Source organism: Bubalus kerabau, chromosome 10, assembly GCF_029407905.1.
Source record: "Bubalus kerabau isolate K-KA32 ecotype Philippines breed swamp buffalo chromosome 10, PCC_UOA_SB_1v2, whole genome shotgun sequence".
Classification (NCBI taxonomy): Eukaryota; Metazoa; Chordata; class Mammalia; order Artiodactyla; family Bovidae; genus Bubalus; species Bubalus kerabau.
In genome coordinates, this window is record NC_073633.1 from 31,638,392 (window position 1) to 31,657,700 (window position 19,309).

Consider the following 19,309-nt stretch of genomic DNA (forward strand, 5'->3'; position numbering starts at 1 on the left):
CATGAATCCGCCACGGGTGTACACGTGTTCCCCATCCTGAACCCCCCTCCCACCTCCCTCCCCACACCATCCCTCTGGGTCAGTTCTAATGAGGTGGATGAACCTAGAGCCTTTTATACAGAGTGCAGTAAGAAAGAGAAAGATAAATATTGTACACTAATGCATATATATGAAATCTAGAAAGATGATACTGATGAATTTATTTACAAGGCGGCAATGGAGAAACATAGAGAACAGACTTTTGGACACAGGGAGAGGGGAGGAGAGGGTGAGATGTATGGAGAGAGTAACACGGAAACTTACATTACCATATGTAAAGTAGATAACCAATGGGGATTTGCTGTATGTCTCAGGGAACTCAAACAGGGGCTCTGTATCAACCTAGAAGGGTGGGATGGGGAGGGAGATGGGAGGGAGGTTCAAGAGGGAGGGGACATATGTACACCAATGGCTGATTCATGTTGAGGTTTGACAGAAAACAAAATTCTATAAAGCAATTATCCTTCAATTAAAAAATAAATTAAAAAACTTTTATAACTATATACAGTGATGGATATTAAGTAGACATTGTGGCAATTATTTTGTAATACACATAACTATTAAACCATTATAGTGTACTGAAATTAATATAGTATTATATGTCAATTATACTTCAATGAAAAAGAAAAGAAAGGGGTCCAAAAGTTTGAGTCATTTCTCTCAGGAATGCTTTATCTAAAAGAAGGAAGAAAATTTCACAAATTATGCCAACTTTTAGGAACACCTGCTGAGCACAGCTTGAAATACTATAAAGGGCTAGATGGGGAGGTATCTTCTAGAAATTTGGCATCTCACCACTTGCACCATTGTCTCTGTTTCTGGGTCCTGTTCAACATGAAATATTTACTTACCAGTATCATGCTAGACACCACCCTTATGGCAGAAAGTGAAGAGGAACTCAAAAGCCTCTTGATGAAAGTGAAAGTGGAGAGTGAAAAAGTTGGTATAAAGCTCAACATTCAGAAAACGAAGATCATGGTGTCTGGTCCCATCACTTCATGGGAAATAGATGGGAAAACAGTGGAAACAGTGTCAGACTTTATTTTTCTGGGCTCCAAAACCACTGCAGATGGTGACTGCGGCCATGAAATTAAAAGACGCTTACTCCTTGGAAGGAAAGTTATGACCAACCTAGATAGCATATTCAAAAGCAGAGACATTACTTTGCCAACAAAGGTTGTCTAGTCAAGGCTATGGTTTTTCCTGTGGTCATGTATGGATGTGAGAGTTGGACTGTGAAGAAAGCTGAGTGCTGAAGAATTGATGCTTTTGAACTGTGGTGTTGGAGAAGACTCTTGAGAGTCCCTTGGACTGCAAGGAGATCCAACCAGTCGATTCTGAAGGAGATCAGCCCTGGATATTCATTGGAAGGACTGATGCTAAAGCTGAAACTCCAGTACTTTGGCCACCTCATGCGAAGAGTTGACTCATTGGAAAAGACTCTGATGTTGGGAGGGATTGGGGGCAAGAGGAGAAGGGGACGACAGAGGATGAGATGGCTGGATGGCATCACTGACTCAATGGACATGAGTCTGGGTGAACTCTGGGAGTTGGTGATGGACAGGGAGGCCTGGTGTGCTGCACTTCATGGGGTCGCAAAGAGTCGGACATGACTGAGCGACTGATCTGATCTGATCATGCTAGAAGCACAAAGGTGGCCCAGGAGAGAAAACCTTTTACCAAAAAAAGGGAATAATCCTTTTCAAACTATTGAGTAAGTCAATAGGAAAGAGAACAAGAACTCGGATGACATAACTCTGATATTGACAAATAGGAATTTCAAACTTTCAAACAGCTTCAAAAATGAATTAAAGAAATGTAAAGGAATAAGATAAACACAAACCTTGTGTTTAAGCTAGTGTTGCTGCAGTGTTTGCACCATCATGAGAGTAACCTGTCCTTAGGACAAAATTAACATCTGCTCTAAAAATAGCATGAGATGATCCCTCACCACTGGAGAAACTGGGTCTCAAAGGCCCCAATTAACGGACTCCTGAGGGAAGGGAGTATTTGGAATATTATTGACAATCTTTCCTCATAAATTATCACTTTTGGAATTCATAGAAGACTATAAGCCTTTGGAGGAATATAGTAGGTTTCAGAGCAACGTAGACAAGTCTTTCTTGTGCAGCAAATATGCCAATTTCTCTCCAAACCAGTATCAGTGTCCAGCAAGGTTAACTCCCTCTCTGGGCTGTTGGCTCCCAAGCATGGCATGCCCTTCATCTTGCCTGCCTTTTGCTGCAGCAAAAACTGAAGACGAGAAGTCAAACTCATGAATTCTACGAGGAGATGGGTTCAGAAGAGGTACACTATAAGACAATTCTAAGTGTGCTTTTTAGCTCTGCCTTCTTTTGTGTGACCGTAAAAATAGTGACACTTCAAGATATATGAATTAATGTAAAGAGACTCATCCTTACAACTAAGAGGGCTGGGAAAAAGGGAAATGAGAGAGCTGAAGATGAGGAAGGAACCTCAACCATATGTAAATTTTGTCCTTATTAATCAAGGAGTTGTACCCAGTCAGAACCTTTGGGGGGAAAAAAGTTGTTAGCAAAGTAACATCTGGAAATAACTGGCAAAGCAGTAAGGAGAAGCCCTCCCTGTACTTAAGCCCTCCCTGTTTTTAGCTGTGTTTGTCTCTGCCACAGAGCCTATGGTCTCTGCTGCAAGGAGGAAGAGCAAGGCGATGATTGAGCAATCCAGGTTGGTGAGTTCACTCCCACATGGTTTCTAAAGCCATTGGAATCCTCCTACACATTAGCACCAAATACTTCTTGCTATTTCCACCCTTTTCTCAAGATTACTTTGGCTTCTGGGTAACTCTCAATTCCTGCTTCACAGCATTGTTCTGCCATATATGATCTATTCACAGACTGAAGAGGAGCCTTGCAGTGTGATATGAAAAATTCTGAATTTCTCTGATGCACTGTGTCACTAATTGCAATCATCAAGATTATTCTTAAAGCTCTAACTTTATGTGATATGGAAAGTAATCAGTGTTATAACTAATGCTAATGCTAAGTCACTTCAGTCGTGTCCGACTCTGCGCGACCCCATAGACGGCAGCCCGCTAGGTTCCCCCGTTCCTGGGATTCTCCAGGCAAGAACACTGGAGTGGGTTGCCATTTCCTTCTCCAATGCATGAAAGTGAAAAGTGAAAGAGAAGTCGCTCAGTCGTGTCCGACTCTTAGCGACCCCATGGACTGCAGCCTACCAGGCTCCTCCATCCATGGGATTTTCCAGGCAAGAGTACTGGAGTGGGGTGCCATTGCCTTCTAATACATTAATAAACATTCTTAGCTGGAAAACTTTTATTAAAAGTGTCTTGGTCTGTATTCTGTCTGTATATTTTTCTGAATAAGCATCATGATTCAGTCATGTCACTTCTGGTCATTTTGGCGCAAATAATAACTGACCCTCACTAACAGAGGGGATTCAGAAAACAAATGAATATTGCCAAATTACTGACAATAGCATTGTAAGTATTTGTTATTTTCTGAAACTGTCCCTAAACCAGAATAGGGGACTTTCTAGGAATTCTGACACCTCAGGCAAAAACCTCAAAAATCTTTAAGTGATATACCAGATACATTGCTCACGTTAAAAAAAAAAGTTGTAAATAGAGTTTTAACTTAGACCAAAGTTTTAAAGAAATATTTTAATTCAATAGGTAAAAAATGAGACCAGATGGAAGTCTTTATGTAGGTATCTGGACTTCAAACTTTTCTTGAACTACAAACAATGATGAATACTGAAGAAAGGATAGCACATTTGACTTTTTTTTGTCTTGGTTATCAGATTGTGTTAAGATGTCAACACTTATAGTTGCAACACTGATCCAAAATAAAAATGAAATGCATTAATATTTCAATGTCTTATGTTACCCTTTACTCTCTCTTCCAATTCCTATCATTTGTGTCTGTAATTCCAAAGATCTGAGTAATTGAAATTCTGTGTCTAATATTAAGAATCTTTTATATTTTATTCTGGACTTCCCTGGTGGCTCAGACGGTAAAGCGTCTGTCTACGATGTGGGAGACCCGGGTTCAATCCCTGGGTTGGGAAGATCCCTTGGAGAAGGAAATGGCAATCCACTCCAGTACTATTGCCTGGAAAATCCCATGGACCGAGGAGCCTGGTAGGCTACAGTCCATGGGGTCGCAAAGAGTCAGACATGACTGAGCGACTTCACATTCATATTTTATTCTATAGTTAAAAATACATGGTTACCATACTTACTTACATTTGTAAGTATTGTCACTAACCTGAAAGCTGCTTATTGCATAAGATCCTGTCATTGCTGTATCTGAGAAAATACTGAAAGAGGAATGAGAAAGTCCAAAATTCAAAGTCAGGTCATATCAAGCATTCTTAAAGTTTGACAGTCTTCAGTAGTATAGTTAGGTTATTACTTATATAATAAAATAATAGGATCTTGAGGGCTTTAGAAGCTTATTAAGAGGAAATATTCCTGAGGATTGAAGAATAAAGTAATCTTTGTGATTGTAATTTTTTTTCTCTTCACCCTTTAAAAAGCCATGAATGTGTCAGGAGTCAACACGGTGACTGAATTCATACTCCTGAGTTTTCCCTGCTCTAGAGAGGTTCAAGTCCTCCTCTTTGTGCTCTTCTCTGTGTCCTACATCCTGACCCTAATGGGGAATGGGGCCATTGTCTTTGCAGTGAAGCTGGATCACAGACTCCACACTCCCATGTACACTCTGTTGGCCAACTTCTCGTTCCTGGAGATGTGTTACATCAACACCACTGTCCCCAATATGTTAAGGAACTTCCTATCTGAGACCAAAACCATCTCTTTCACTGCCTGCTTCCTCCAGTTCTACTTCTTCTTCTCTGTGGGCACCACCGAGACCTTCTTACTGCCCCTCATGGCTTTTGATCGATACTTGGCCATCTGCCGACCGCTCCACTATCCTACCATCATGAGCAGCCGTCTCTGCATGAACTTGGTGGGCCTCTGCTGGGTAACAGCCTTCCTCTGCTATCCAGTCCCTATCTATTTCATCACACAACTCCCCTTTTGTGGCCCCAATACCATTGACCATTTTGTCTGTGACCCTGGTCCCCTTCTGGCCCTGTCCTGCATCCCTGCCCCTGGAATTGAGTTTTCCTGTTCTATATTGAGCTCTCTTATTATCTTTATCACCTTCTTTTTCATTCTTGGGTCTTACACCCTGGTTCTCAGAGCAGTGTTGCGTGTCCCTTCAGCCTCTGGCAGACATAAGGCCTTCTCCACCTGTGGTTCCCACTTGGTAGTTGTGTCATTGTTTTATGGAACCCTCATGGTCATGTACACCAGCCCAACCTCTGGAAATCCAGCTGGGATACAGAAGATTGTAACCTTGTTCTACTCCTCCTTGACTCCACTTGTAAATCCACTGATCTACAGTCTCCGGAACAAGGACATGAAGGCTGCATTGAGAAAAATTCAGAAGTGCACAAAAATTAGTCAAAGTGAGTGAGAGACCATGAGTGGATCAAGATCAGAATGATTATTTTACTCACTTCTACTCCCTATTTAAAAATAGGTTTTTTTTCATTTGTACCTAGAGATGCAGACTTAAAATGATCTATTGCTGCCTATCCAATAATAAAATTAGTACACTAAACTAAATCAGACCTTGTTGCTAACTCAGATTTAGTGGATGGTAATTTGAATTAAATGTCCTGGATGTCTGGACATTAGACTCTTCTAATCTCGTCTCTAGGAAGCACTTGCGCTCTCATTGGTGACAACCTACCTGGTTCCTGACCTCATGAATTTTTGATCTCTATTAAGTGTATCCATTCTTACACTTGATTTTTCTGACCTAAAGATGTCTGTTCTGTCTGTTCTACTCCTGACGAAGAGTAGAGCATTCACACCCTTTTATCCGGAAAGGTGAAAAGAGGAAAACTGAGCCAAAATTTTTACTTAATTGACATCCAAAAGATTAATAATGGTCTAAAGCACTATCTCCCAAATCTGTTTCATTATTACTTTGGGAGCTTTTTAAAAGAATAGATTTGCAAACCTTTTGCCAAATTTCTTAAATGAGAATCTTTAAAGTGGACCCTGGAAATCCTTATTTTAATGTTACTCAAGATATTCTGGTACATCTAAATCATCACCAGTTCACAGACTAATCTTATAGAGTCACTATTTAAAATAAATACGTGACGGGGAAATAAAAATTGATGTTGGTTGGGAAAAGTGTAAAAAATTATGATGCATACTACAGATGACTCAAACACTCATGACAGTAGCAGTAGAAGTTACTTTTCCTGCCTCTTCTTAAACCCTCCATTTAAAAATAAGAAACAGAGTACATTTTCTTACCTTTTCTAACTGTGCAAGATAATTAATATACCTGGAAATAGGCTTACATTTAAAAAAGATTAGCATATAGTGGCTATACAAATTGGGGTAGTTTCACGTGAAGGAAGATGTTGAGTGCACCACCCAAAAAAGGTAAAGGCAGACAGAGAGCAAAAGACAGTGATATTTAAGATGCTGAAACAAGACAGATGAAGAGGAAACTGATGACAGGTCCAGGTAATTTGATCTGACCATTTAGTCAAAAATGACTTGCGTGGCCGAGAAGGCGGCGCGGCGGATGGCGGTCCGAGAGTAGCACCCGTATTGTGGCCTGCCGGACTGACGTCGTCGCTTGAGGAGCGAGCTGGAGACATGGGACATATGGATTTGGGATGTGGATTAACTTGAAAAGCCACTTCAGGGTTATGAACGTGATTTCTGATGAAACTGGATTGGAATAATTTTCATGATCTTTGTATATTTCTATACATAATATATTTTAAAATTTTGCCTTTGACTTAAAGTGCCATGAGAAAATATGCATACTATAAGATGGTCCTAGCCACCTTCTGGATTTGGGTACTCTTGGATATGTTCCTGCTTCTTTACTTCAGTGAATGCAACAAATGTGATGGAAAAAAAAAGAGAGAGAACTTCCTGCTGGGGATGTTCAAGAGCCAGTACAAATGCCTCATGAAGGTCCTGGAGAAATGGGGAAACCAGTCGTCATTCCTAAAGAGGATCAAGAAAAGATGAAAGAGATGTTTAAAGTCAATCAGTTCAATTTAATGGCAAGTGAGATGATTGAACTCAACAGATCTTTACCAGATGTTAGGTTAGAAGGGTGTAAAACAAAGGTGTATCCAGATAACCTTCCTACAACCAGTGTGGTGATTGTTTTCCATAAATGAGGGTTGGAGCACACTTCTACAAACTCTTCATAGCATCATTAATCGCTTACCAAGACACATGCTAGAAGAAATTGTTCTAGTAGATGATGCCAGTGAAAGAGACTTTTTGAAAAGACCTCTTGAGAGTTATATGAAAAAATTAAAAGTACCTGTTCACATCATTCGAATGGAGCAACATTCTGGATTGATCAGAGCTAAGTTAAGAGGCACTGCTGTGTCTCAAGGCAAAGTGATCACCTTTTTAGATGTGCACTGGGAGTGCACAGTGGGGTGGCTGGAGCCTCTCCTAGCCAGGATCAAACACGACAGGAAGACAGTGGCCTGTCCTATCACAGATGTGATCAGTGATGATACTTTTGAGTACATGGCAGGTTCTGACATGACCTATGGTAGACTCAACTGGAAGCTCCACTTTTCGCTGGTATCCCATTCCCCAAAGAGAAATGGACAGAAGGAAAGGTGATCAGACTTCCTGTGAGAACACGTACAATAGCAGGGGATCTTTTTTCTATAGACAGAGATTAGTTTCAGGAAATTGGAACATATGATGCTGGAATGGATATTTGGGGAGGAGAAAACCTAGAAATTTCCTTTAGGATTTGGCAGTGTGGAAGAACTTTGGCGATTGTTACTTACTCACATGTTGGACATGTGTTTTGGAAAGCTATACCCTACACATTTCCAGGAGGAAGAGTATCAATAAAAATAAGAGATGACTTGCAGAAGTGTGGATGGATGAATTCAAGAATTTCTTCTGTATAATTTCTCCAGGTGTTACAAAGGTAGGTTATGGAGCTATATCATCAAGACTTGGTCCATGGCACAAACTCGAATGCAGACCATTCTCTTTGAACCTAGAGAATATTTATCCTGATTCTCAGATTTCACATCACTATTTCTCTTTGGGAGAGATACGAAATGTGGAAACAAATCAGAGCCTAGATAATATGGCTAGAAAAGAGATTGAAAACGCTGGGATTTAAGTGTCATGGTATGGGAGGTAATCAGGTTTTCTCTTACACTGCCAACAAAGAAATTAGAACAGATGACATTTGCTTGGATGTCTCCAAACTTAATGACCCAGTCACAATGCTCAAATGCCACCACCTAAAAGGCAACCAGCTTTGGGAGTATGACCCAGTGAAATTGACCTTGTAGCATCTGAAGAGTAACCAGTGCCTGGATAAAGCCACAGATGAGGACAGCCTTGTGCCCAGCAGCAGAGACTGCAATGGAAGCCGATTTCAGCAGTGGCTTATTTGAAATGTCACCCTTCCAGAAATATTCTGAGACCACATTTTCAAAAAAAAGGAAAACATAAGGATTGACTGGGCTACCTCAGCATATATTTCTGCCACATTCTTAAGTAGCAAAAAAAGGAGAAGTGCTTTCCTTCTACAGGATGTAAGGTTTTTCAGCCATTAAAACTTTAGACTGCCTTCACTTTCACTAGCTCTGAAGGTCTTCCTGTCCAAGGACATGCAACTACATAGTAGCGAGACTGTGCACACTGATGTTTACAAGATTGAAAGAGTGGTTCATCAAGAATCATCATAAAGAATACTCAGACTGAAACAGTCTATGCACTGTGCTTTCCAGAGAGCTGCACCTTTTATGGTTTGCTTGCACATCAGTGATCTCTGCTGAATGTGCTGTCCTAATGAAGAGACGTCTAAGAATTTTTTTCTGATTAGAACTGGTAGCCGGTATATTAAATACTCATATAAAAATAAATGAAAAAGAACTGGAGCCAGATTCAGAAGTATGAAAACATTTTTAAAATTTAAAAAACAAACTATATTAAACAGGATTTAAAGGAATTTAAAACAGAACTATGAGAAGTACAATTTGTTATAGTATAGTATCAAATTTCTATATAGATTTCATATCTCAGTGGGGAAAAATAACTGATTCCATCGACATTCATTCTGTTGTCATTGGAATTGTAGTTTTTAATTGCCTTCAAAAAATGGAGATTTAAAGTTGTGACTGGTCTTACTGAACAAGTTAGATATCTCAACTGTTCTTGGGTCAACCAGCTTACAGGCTTTCCTCTCACACACACAAATTTCTTATTAGAGTTTCAACTTCCTGACTTGATTCAACTGATTATGCTTTATACCCAAGATTCATACTACTGTATTACAGATTTGTTTTCACAGCAATAAATCTTCTGTTCTTTGTTTATGATTCCACTCAACAAAAGGCCTGCAGAAGTGATTTGTAATTTGGGTATTTGGAGATGGTATGTTTGATGGTTTTTTGGAAAACATTTTTCACTCCATGTGCAGATGTGCTTCATTGTCAAGTGCATATTTAGATTAGGTTCTTGAATTGTAATGCTGATCTGCTTTTTTTTTTTTTTTTCAACAAAATCTGACTGAAAAGATTAAAAAAAAAACAATCACTTGGCATCTGGGGTTGATACATTTCATTCATTCATTTAAAGACAATTATTTACCTCCTTATGTGCACTGGTTCCAAATAGCAAAAGGAGTTCTTCAAGGCTGTATATCGTCACCCTGCTTATTTAACTTATATGCAGAGTACATCATGAGAAACGCTGGACTGGAAGAAACACAAGCTGGAATCAAGATTGCCGGGAGAAATACCAATAACCTCAGATATGCAGATGACACCACCCTTATGGCAGAAAGTGAAGAGGAACTAAAAAGCTTCTTGATGAAAGTGAAAGTGGAGAGTGAAAAAGTTGGCTTAAAGCTCAACATTCAGAAAACAAAGATCATGGCGTCCGGTCCCATCACTTCATGGGAAATAGATGGGGAAACAGTGGAAACAGTGTCAGACTTTATTTTTCTGGGCTCCAAATTCACTGCAGATGGTGACTGCAGCCATGAAATTAAAAGACGCTTACTCCTTGGAAGGAAAGTTATGACCAACCTAGATAGCATATTCAAAAGCAGAGACATGACTTTGCCAACAAAGGTTCATCTAGTCAAGGCTATGGTTTTTCCTGTGGTCATGTATGGATGTGAGAGGTGGACTGTAAAGAAGGCTGAGCGCCTAAGAATTGATGCTTTTGAACTGTGGTGTTGGAGAAGACTCTTGAGAGTCCCTTGGACTGCAAGGAGATCCAACCAGTCGATTCTGAAGGAGATCAGCCCTGGATATTCATTGGAAGGACTGATGCTAAAGCTGAAACTCCAGTACTTTGGCCACTTCATGCGAAGAGTTGACTCATTGGAAAAGACTCTGATGCTGGGAGGGATTGGGGGCAAGAGGAGAAGGGGATGACAGAGGATGAGATAGCTGGATGGCATCACTGACTCAATGGACGTGAGTCTGAGTGAACTCCGGGAGTTGGTGATGGACAGGGAGGCCTGGCGTGCTGTGATTCATGGGGTTGCAAAGAGTCAGACACGACTGAGCAACTGATCTGATCTGATCTGATGTGCACTGGGTTTGTATCAGTGTAGAAGAGCAGGTGCTTACATTCTTGTCAGAGAGACAGATAATAAGCAATTAAAGCTTAATAAGCACACTTGGATAGACAGAAACTTCTTTGACCTGCAAAGAGCATTTTAAAAAACCTAATAGCTAGCATTATGTTAATACTTAATGGTGAGATTGAAAGCTTGTCCCATAAACTCAGAAACAAGGCAAAAATGTCTGTTCTTACCACTTCTATTCAACATTGTATTGGAAGTGTTCGTGCAATCACACAAAGAAAAGAAATAAATGGCATCTACATTGATAGAAGTACATTGTTTTCCATTGGCTATGAAATGATAATCTAAATAGAAAATTCAATGAAATCTACAAAAAGGCTACTAGAATTAATAAATGAGTGTAAACTATAAACTTCAATGAAACAGAGTTAGGCAACCAGAAAGGAAACTTTCTTGCCCTGCCACGGTAGTAGAGCCCAGCAACAAGATAACCTCCTCTTCTATCCTGGCAAGCACTCAGCCCATGAAAACCCATGGATTCTGTTTTCTGTAGATTTCTTCTTCCCTTGACCATGTAGGGAGCTGATGTGGGTCATCATGATTGCAGACACTGAATTGCAATTCTAGGCTGATCCTGAATAAACTCCTTTTTTTCCTGGAGAAATATCTGGCAGTTTATTTGTTTCAAGTCAACATGAATTTTGAAAGATTTTAGGATAAAAAAATCTTATACAAAAATATCTTGTATTCTACATACAGGTACTAGTGACAAGCAGAGATTGATATATTAAAATGCTATTTACAGTAGCTTCAAAAATATTAAATAGAGATAACCTTGATAAAAGATATGAAAAAATAATAGCTATGAGAAATTGCAACCCGCCCAAGTATTCTTACCTGGAAAATTCCATTGACAAAGGTAAACCTGATAAAAGATATTAAAGACCTATACAATGGAAACCAAAAACACAGCTGTGGGAAATGAAAGGTAAATAAATGTAAAAATATAACTTGTTCATGGGTTGGAAACCAGTATTGATGTGGAGAAAATGGAACCCTCCTACACTGTTGGTGGGAATGTAAATTGGTACAACCACTATGGAGAACAGTATGGAGGCTCCTTAAAAAAACTAAAAATAGTGCTACTATATGATTCAGCTTTCTTGGTGGCTCAGTAAAGAATCCGCCTGCAATGCAGGAGACTGGCTGCAATGCAGGAGATCCAAATTTGATCCTTGGATTGGAAAGATCCCTTGGAGAAGGAATTGGCAACTCACTTCAGATTTCTTTCCTGGGAAATCCCATGGAGAGAGGAGCCTGGTAGGCTGCAGTCCGTGGGGTTGCAAGAGTCAGACACAACTTAGAGACTAAACCACTACCACCACCGCCATATGATTCAGCAGTCTCACTCCTGGGAATATATCCAGAGAAAACCATAAATCAGAAAGATACATGTAACCAATGCTCTATGCAGCACTATTTACAATAACCAAGACAGGGAAGTAACATAAATGTCCATCAAGAGAGGAATGGATAAAGAAGATGTGGTACATATACACAATGGAATGTTGCTGCTGCTGCTGCTGCTAAGTTGCTTCAGTCGTGTCCGACTCTGTGCGACCCCATAGATAGCGGCCCACCAGGCTCCCCCATCCCTGGGATTCTCCAGGCAAGAACACTGGAGTGGGTTGCCATTTCCTTCTCCAGTGCATGAAAGGGAAAAGTGAAAGTGAAGTCGCTCAGTCCGACTCTTCGAGACCCCCATGGTCTGCAGCCTACCAGGCTCCTCCGTCCATGGGATTTTCCAGGCAAGAATACTGGAGTGGGGTGCCATTGCCTTCTCCACAATGGAATGTTACTGAGCCATAAATAAGAACAAAATAATGCCATTTACAGCAACATGGATAGATGTAGAGATTATTATATTAAGTGAAATAAGTCAGACAGAGACATATCATATGATACCACTTATATATGGAATCTAAAAAATGGTACAAATGAACTTATTTACAAAACAGTAACAGACTTATAGACTTTGAAAACTTATGGTTACTAAAGGAGAAACATGGTAGGAGGGAAGGGATAAATTAGGAATTTTGGATTAGTGTGTACACACTACTATATATAAAATAGGTAATCAACAAGGCCCTACTGTATAGCACAGGGAACTCTACTCAATATTCTATAATAACCTACATGGGAAACGAATCTGAAAAAGAATGGATATATGTATATGTATAACTGAATCACTTTGCTGTATACCTGAAACTAACACAGCATTGTAAATCAACTATACTCCAATATAAAATAAAAAATTTTAAAAATTGAGGTATAGAAATTATTCACAAAATTATATGTTTCAGGTGTAAAAGAGATTATCCTTCATTTAAAGTTATAAAATGTTGGCTATAATTCCCTTTGCTGTACAATATATCCTTGTAACTTATTTTTCTACAGAGAAATTTGTACCCTTTATCTATAGAAATTTGTACCCTACCACTGTCTTGCCCCTCCCCTTTTCCCTCTCCCCACTGATAACCATTACTGTAGTTTGGTCTATGTATTTATGAGTCTGTTTCTGTTATGTTCATTCATTTTTCTTTTATTTTTAGGCTTCACATATAAATGATAACATATAGTATTTGTCTTTCTCTGTCTTGACTTATTTAACTAAGCTAATATCCTCCAGATCCATACATGATGTTGAAAATGGCAAAATTTCATTTTCTTTATGGCTCGGTGGTATTTCATTGTGTGTGTGTATCACATCTTATTTATTCATTCATCCGTTGATGGGTGCTCATGTCTGCTTCCATATATTGGTTATTGTAAATAATGCTGCTTTGAACATTTGGGGTGCATGAATCTTTTAGAATTAGTATTTTTGCTTCCTTTAGATATACCTGGAGTGAAATTTCTGGGAGACAGTTTGACAGCTTCTTACAAAGTTAAGCATGCATGTCCCATTTGATAAAGCAATTTCACCCTTAGTTTTTTACCCAAAATAAAAAATGGATATCCCCACATAAGACTTGTACACAAATGTTTCTAGAAGTTTACTTCTAATGACCAATAATTGGAAACAATCCAATGTCCATCAATAGGTGAATGGATAAATTCCTCTCTGAGTTGAATCTGTCTTGGGACCTATTGGCTTCATGTACCTGGATGACTATATCTTTCCTAGGTTGGGAAGTTTTCAGCTATTATTTCTTTTTTATAAAATTTATTTATTTATTTTATTTTTGGCTGTGCTGAGTCTTCATTGCTGTACATGGGTTTTCTCTAGTTGTGGCAAGCGGGGGCTACTCTCTAGTCGTGATGCCTGGGCTTCTCATTGTGCTGGCCTCTCTTGTTGCGGAGTGTGGGCTTACTTGCTCCACGGCGTTTGAAATCTTCCCTGCTGCTGCTGCTAAGTCACTTCAGTCGTGTCTGTGCGACCCCATAGACGGCAACGCACCAGGCTCCCCCATCCCTGGGACTCTCCAGGCAAGAGTACTGGAGTGGGTTGCCTTTCCCTACTAGGGGTCAAACAGATTTCCCCTGCACTGCAAGGTGAATTCTTAACCACTAGACCACCATGAAAGCCCTAGTGTGTCTAATATTTGTCTCAACTGATATCCTTTGCCCTGGGTGGCAGTGATTGGTTATTTTGCCTTTTTGTGTTTTTGAGGAATATCCTCCATGTGGCTGTTTCTCTGAAAGAATTCTAAGTTAGGTGAAATGAAGGCAAACCCTCTGCTGAAATGTTTTAGGGAACCCCTAGATAGGTCAAAACAAACAGGAAACTTTTGAGAATGAGGTCCATTCTGTTTCCTCTGGAAGCAGGAATCCCTTCTAGGAATATGGCCTGCTATCTTTAAAATGCTTCTGAGCTGAGGCGATCTGGGCAAAGGTGATGTGGAGAAGGTAAGCTAAAATGTCACAGGGTTCTCCTACCATGTTTTGTTTGCCTTTTTTTTTTTTTTTGATGAGTATTCATTTGGTTGTTGCAAGTTTTTGAATATTTTCCAAAATTTTAATAAAGCTGTTTCTGATCCTTTTTTTGCCTGTATTTTCAGTTTCTCTGTAGAGAATGGGTCTTTGGAGTTTCCTGCTCTATAATTTTTATTGAGAGATGAGTGGTAAAGCTTAAGAAAAGCAAGAGAATTAACAGAAAAATTCTCTTTTCCCCTTGGTTGCATAGGGAGATTGATTTTGGTGACAGGTTCACAGGATGCTAATAAAATGTTGATAATATTTCATGTTTTTCTACTCTGAATAAAGAAATTCAAAGATATTTCTGAATTTCATATTCTTTAAACTTATAAAATTCTTTATACATTACATAGATGTTTATGTATGCATGGCATATTATATAATTTAAAATGGAATTGTGATAGATTTATTATTGTCTCTAATAAGATCCTTCCTAGAACTGTTGTTGTTTTTTAATATCTTGAACCTATGTGAGAACAAGGCAGTTTAAAAATGAATCTAGCAATAGGCGAAAAATTAATATAACTGTAGCCCACCAGACTCTGCTGTCCATGGAATTCTCCAGGCAAGAATACTGGAGTGGGTTGTCATTTCCTTCTCTAGAGGATCCTCCCTACCCAGGGATCAAACCTGGGTCTCTCACATTGCAGGCAGATTCTTTACCATCTGAGCCACCAGGAAAGCCCTATTGTTTATTCACAAAGAAGACAATATTAAGTTATGAGGCATATATATTTGTATTCATTTGATTAGAAAGTTATAAAATTTTAAGAGAATTAAAAATATTTATATAATATAATCAGTTTAAAGAAATTAAAACCATTATATGTGTATGCATTTGCATGCTTATGTATGTTAGAAACTGACCAGTGTTAAACTTGTTATTTGTAGGAAATGGGATTGTGAGAAAGAAGGATGGGAACATTTACACTTAATTTTACACTTGTATGTATTGTTTGAAAAATTTATGGCAAGTGTACATTATTTTGTAATAAAAGCACACATCAAAATGTAGTTTTAAAACCAGATAGTTTCTTAAATATTTAAAATGTAAATAACTAGTTAGCTTTGTGACTAAAACATTTAAATCTAGTGAGGACTGATCAAAAACTAGTTCACTCATCCATTTCCCAAAACTGCTTCTTTCACTACCTGCTTACTAGTTAGTTAACATGCTGTTGCTCTGGGTAAAAATGAAAAAATAGTGTCCTTATCTTCAAAGGGCTTATAGTCTAAGGAAAGAGACGCAAACACATAATAGACTTAGCTCAAAGCATCTGCAAGTACAATGAGGGAATATGATCTGGTGCATTCTAGATGCATTACAGAGGGACACATAGTTGAACCTGGGGATATTAGAAAGGTTTTTCTGGTGGAAGTGATATGTGAGTTGAATCTTAATGAAAGATATAAATACACATTCAACATCTAGTAAATTGCGACAGTAGGATACTTGTGACCTGTTGAGTTTTATACAAAATATTTCTGTTCCTTTTTCAGCTAATAAGTTCAGCTGAGTCATTAAAATATTGGGGCTCAATTAAGGTAGAACTGTGATGGATATTTCAAGCTGTCTTTAGTAGCTTTCCAAGCACATTTTCTGATTCCTTTTCCTACCTTTTTTTAGATCCTTCTACCCACCCTTGAAGCATAGTGCTCTCCAGTTGCCCAGAAGGACTTTCAAAGAGATACCTTTTGGTCTTCAGGTGAGAGTTTTATTCCATTTTGAAACTACAGCATTATTTAAATATTTGTACTTGTAACTATTTAATCAGATGATTTGGACACTGGAGAATATAAACATAAAGAAACTAGTTTTTCTGACCATGTCTACTGCAAATACTTTCTGATGTTTTGTTTGTTTCCACCTGTGGGTATGAACTTGGACAATATGATAGTTTTTCTGATTACTTTTAGTATTAATATATGGATTTTAAAAATCCAGGTATAATCTGAAACCAAATTTTAATTTGTGTACAAATTAAAACTTATTCTTCAAGACAGTCTGACTCAGGCTTCTACTTCTTTTAATCTGCTTCTTTCTCCTCTGCTCTTTCATGTTTCCCTTCCCATAAGTCTTTACTGCCTCTGGTTACTTTAGGTTTGTGAGGGGAGAGAAGTAATGGTAGAAAGGCTTCTCTTTCACTGCTATTGTTGTATTACAGGCTTGACAAAAGTTTGTATGTTAATTTTCATTTCATGGATTTATTTATTTTTTTGGTGAGGAGGGGGAGCATCCTAAACTGCAGTTCCCCGATGTGGGCAATACTTCATTGACGGGCTACTTATTATTTCTTTCATTTCTGGATTCTAGTGACCCATTCCATATAGACTAACTTTGGGGATTGCCTTACTTCTCCAAGTAGTACTTTTGGGAGGAATCTCTTTCAAGATGTTTCAAATTTGTTACCTTCTATGAGTTTCAACTAGGCCAAAAATTTCTGTATTTGTGATATTATTGGTGAGAATTCAGTTTCCTCCATTTATAGCCCAGTTCTTTCTGCTTTGCTCTCATAGCCAGCTGTTTTATAGTCTTTACATTTTTGTCCCCCAGGTGTGAACTGGGGACAGAACATGTGTCTCTTAAACTCCAGGGGATGAGGGCAGCCCTCTGAGTGGATCTCTTGATGTAATTTTAATTTTCCTTATGAGGATTGCATACTGACAACTCACCAACAGTATTCTTACTCATAGTTTCAAACAAACTTCTAGCCCTCCCCTTGTATACTATTGATGAAGATGATGAACTAAAAATTGTAACACTGGCTTAATAATGTTTTAGTGTATTCGACAGTGGTGTGTGGGGTTTTGCCAAAAATTCAGGACAATGGACATCTTATGAGTTATGTGTCTTTAAAAAAATTTATTTGGCTATGCCAGGTCTTAGTTGTGGCACATGGGATCTTTGTTGCCCCATGCTGGATCTTTAGTTGCGGTTTGCAGGATCTAGTTCCCTGACCAGGGACCTAACCTGGGTCCCTTGCATTGGGAGCACAGAGTCTTAACCACTGGACCACCAGGGAAGTCCCTGTGTTACGTGTCCTTTAAACAAAGTGTTAGACAGCCATGTAAGCAAATAACCAATTTGACTTTTATCTTTTAAAGTTGTGTGGCCAGAGATTTCACATTGAAAAAGTTGAAGTCTTCCTGGAAGCAAATATTAAGAATTTTTAAGAGTTATTTTTACCATATGGTCAGGTGGCAGTCTCTTCCTATGGAACCACATTTATGAAACTAAAAGTGCCTCAGAATATAATCAAATATGTGATGAATCTTGCTGTTCACAAAAGTACCATGATGATTATGAATAGAACCAAATCGGTTTGGATTGGAAGAAGAGGATTATTTTACCACTTGCAGGAAGAGAGTCATCGAGTTTCACAAAACCTTTTCATGAAGTTTGCATAATTCTCATTGCACAGAGGACCTGATGGAGGGCGAATTTCATGTCCCTATTGCATAGGCTGTAGATGAGGGGATTTAAGACTGGTGTCACTACAGAGTATATCAGTGTGATGATTTTATGCATAGCAACTGAGTTGCCAGAGGTGGGGCTCACGTACATCACCATAATGGTCCCATAGAACAGAGATACAACAACTAAGTGGGATCCACATGTAGAGAAGGCCTTTCGCCGCCCAGCTGAGGAAGGAACCCGAAGCACAGCTCTGAGCACCAAGGTATAGGATCCAAGGATGTACAAAATGTTCAGAATGATGATAAGAGAGCTCAAAGAATGGAATATATGCTCTATTATGGGTGCGCTGACACAGGACAATGCCATCAGAGGGTCCACATCACATAGAAAGTGATCAATGATGTTGGGACCACAATAGGGTAGTTGAGAAATGAAGAGAATAGGAACTGAATGTCCTAAGAAACCAGTGAGCCAACAAAGAGACACTAGAATGGCACAGAGCTCCCCAGTCATGATGGTGGGATAGTGCAGTGGACGACAGATGGCAAGGTAGCGATCATAAGCCATGACACAGAGGAAGAAGCATTCAGTTGTGCCCAGGGAAAAGAAGAAGTAGAATTGAGTGAAGCAACCAGAGAAGGTTATGGTTTTGGTTTTGGAAAGAAAATTGACCAGCATATTGGGGACTGTGCAGGTCACATACCAGATCTCTAGGAAGGAGAAGTTGGCCAGGAACACGTACATAGGGGTATGGAGTCGGTGGTCCCACCTCACAGCACAAATGATGGCTATGTTCCCAGTTAGAGTCAAGATGTAGACCAACAGAATCATTGAGAAGAAGATGATCTGCATTTTCCAGGGACCAGGAAAGCCCAACAAGACAAACTGTGTCACAGTAGATATTCCTGACTTATTCATGGTCCCCAGACTGTGGAGAGAAGACGGACAGACAACTCACTTTACTGCTAAGGCATTTGGAACTTTTCTTAGGACAAGCAGTTTGATTCATTCCGGAAAATGTATCAAATATTCTAAAACATGTCTTGGGTAAATCTTGTCCTATTCTGAATAAGCCCTTTGGCCCTGACTCTTTGTAAATGTATAATTCTAGGCTGCTTGAACTTTTCTTTGCCAGTGGACCAAATCTGTTAAATTTCATCTTCTTTTCAAATTAAAAAATCTTGAAATAGAGATAAAAATTATTTGTCTGATGTCTTATGTCTTTTTTTTT

At 39.0% G+C, this 19,309-nt stretch overlaps 2 protein-coding genes and 1 pseudogene across 2 annotated transcripts; 2 read left to right on the forward strand and 1 right to left on the reverse strand.

Annotated features, from left to right (window-relative positions):
* The first annotated feature begins 4,064 nt into the window (after positions 1–4,064).
* LOC129620499 (olfactory receptor 11H6-like) lies at positions 4,065–5,525 on the forward strand. The gene has a single exon (XM_055536313.1). It carries the CDS (start codon positions 4,581–4,583, stop codon positions 5,523–5,525), a length of 945 nt encoding a protein of 314 aa, XP_055392288.1. The 5' UTR covers positions 4,065–4,580.
* A 1,364-nt stretch (positions 5,526–6,889) lies between these two features.
* On the forward strand, positions 6,890–8,562 carry LOC129620500 (polypeptide N-acetylgalactosaminyltransferase 1-like; annotated as a pseudogene).
* Positions 8,563–18,051: 9,489 nt separating this feature from the next.
* Positions 18,052–19,002, reverse strand: LOC129621150 (olfactory receptor 11H7). The gene has a single exon (XM_055537226.1). The coding sequence runs from the start codon at positions 18,994–18,996 to the stop codon at positions 18,052–18,054; it is 945 nt and encodes a 314-aa protein (XP_055393201.1). The 5' UTR covers positions 18,997–19,002.
* Between the last annotated feature and the right edge of the window lie 307 nt (positions 19,003–19,309).

Bases quoted from the DNA above. Each gene is read 5' to 3' on its own strand.
- LOC129620499 (XM_055536313.1), top strand. From the start codon at position 4,581: ATGAATGTGTCAGGAGTCAACACGGTGACTGAATTCATACTCCTGAGT.
- LOC129621150 (XM_055537226.1), bottom strand. From the start codon at position 18,996: ATGAATAAGTCAGGAATATCTACTGTGACACAGTTTGTCTTGTTGGGC.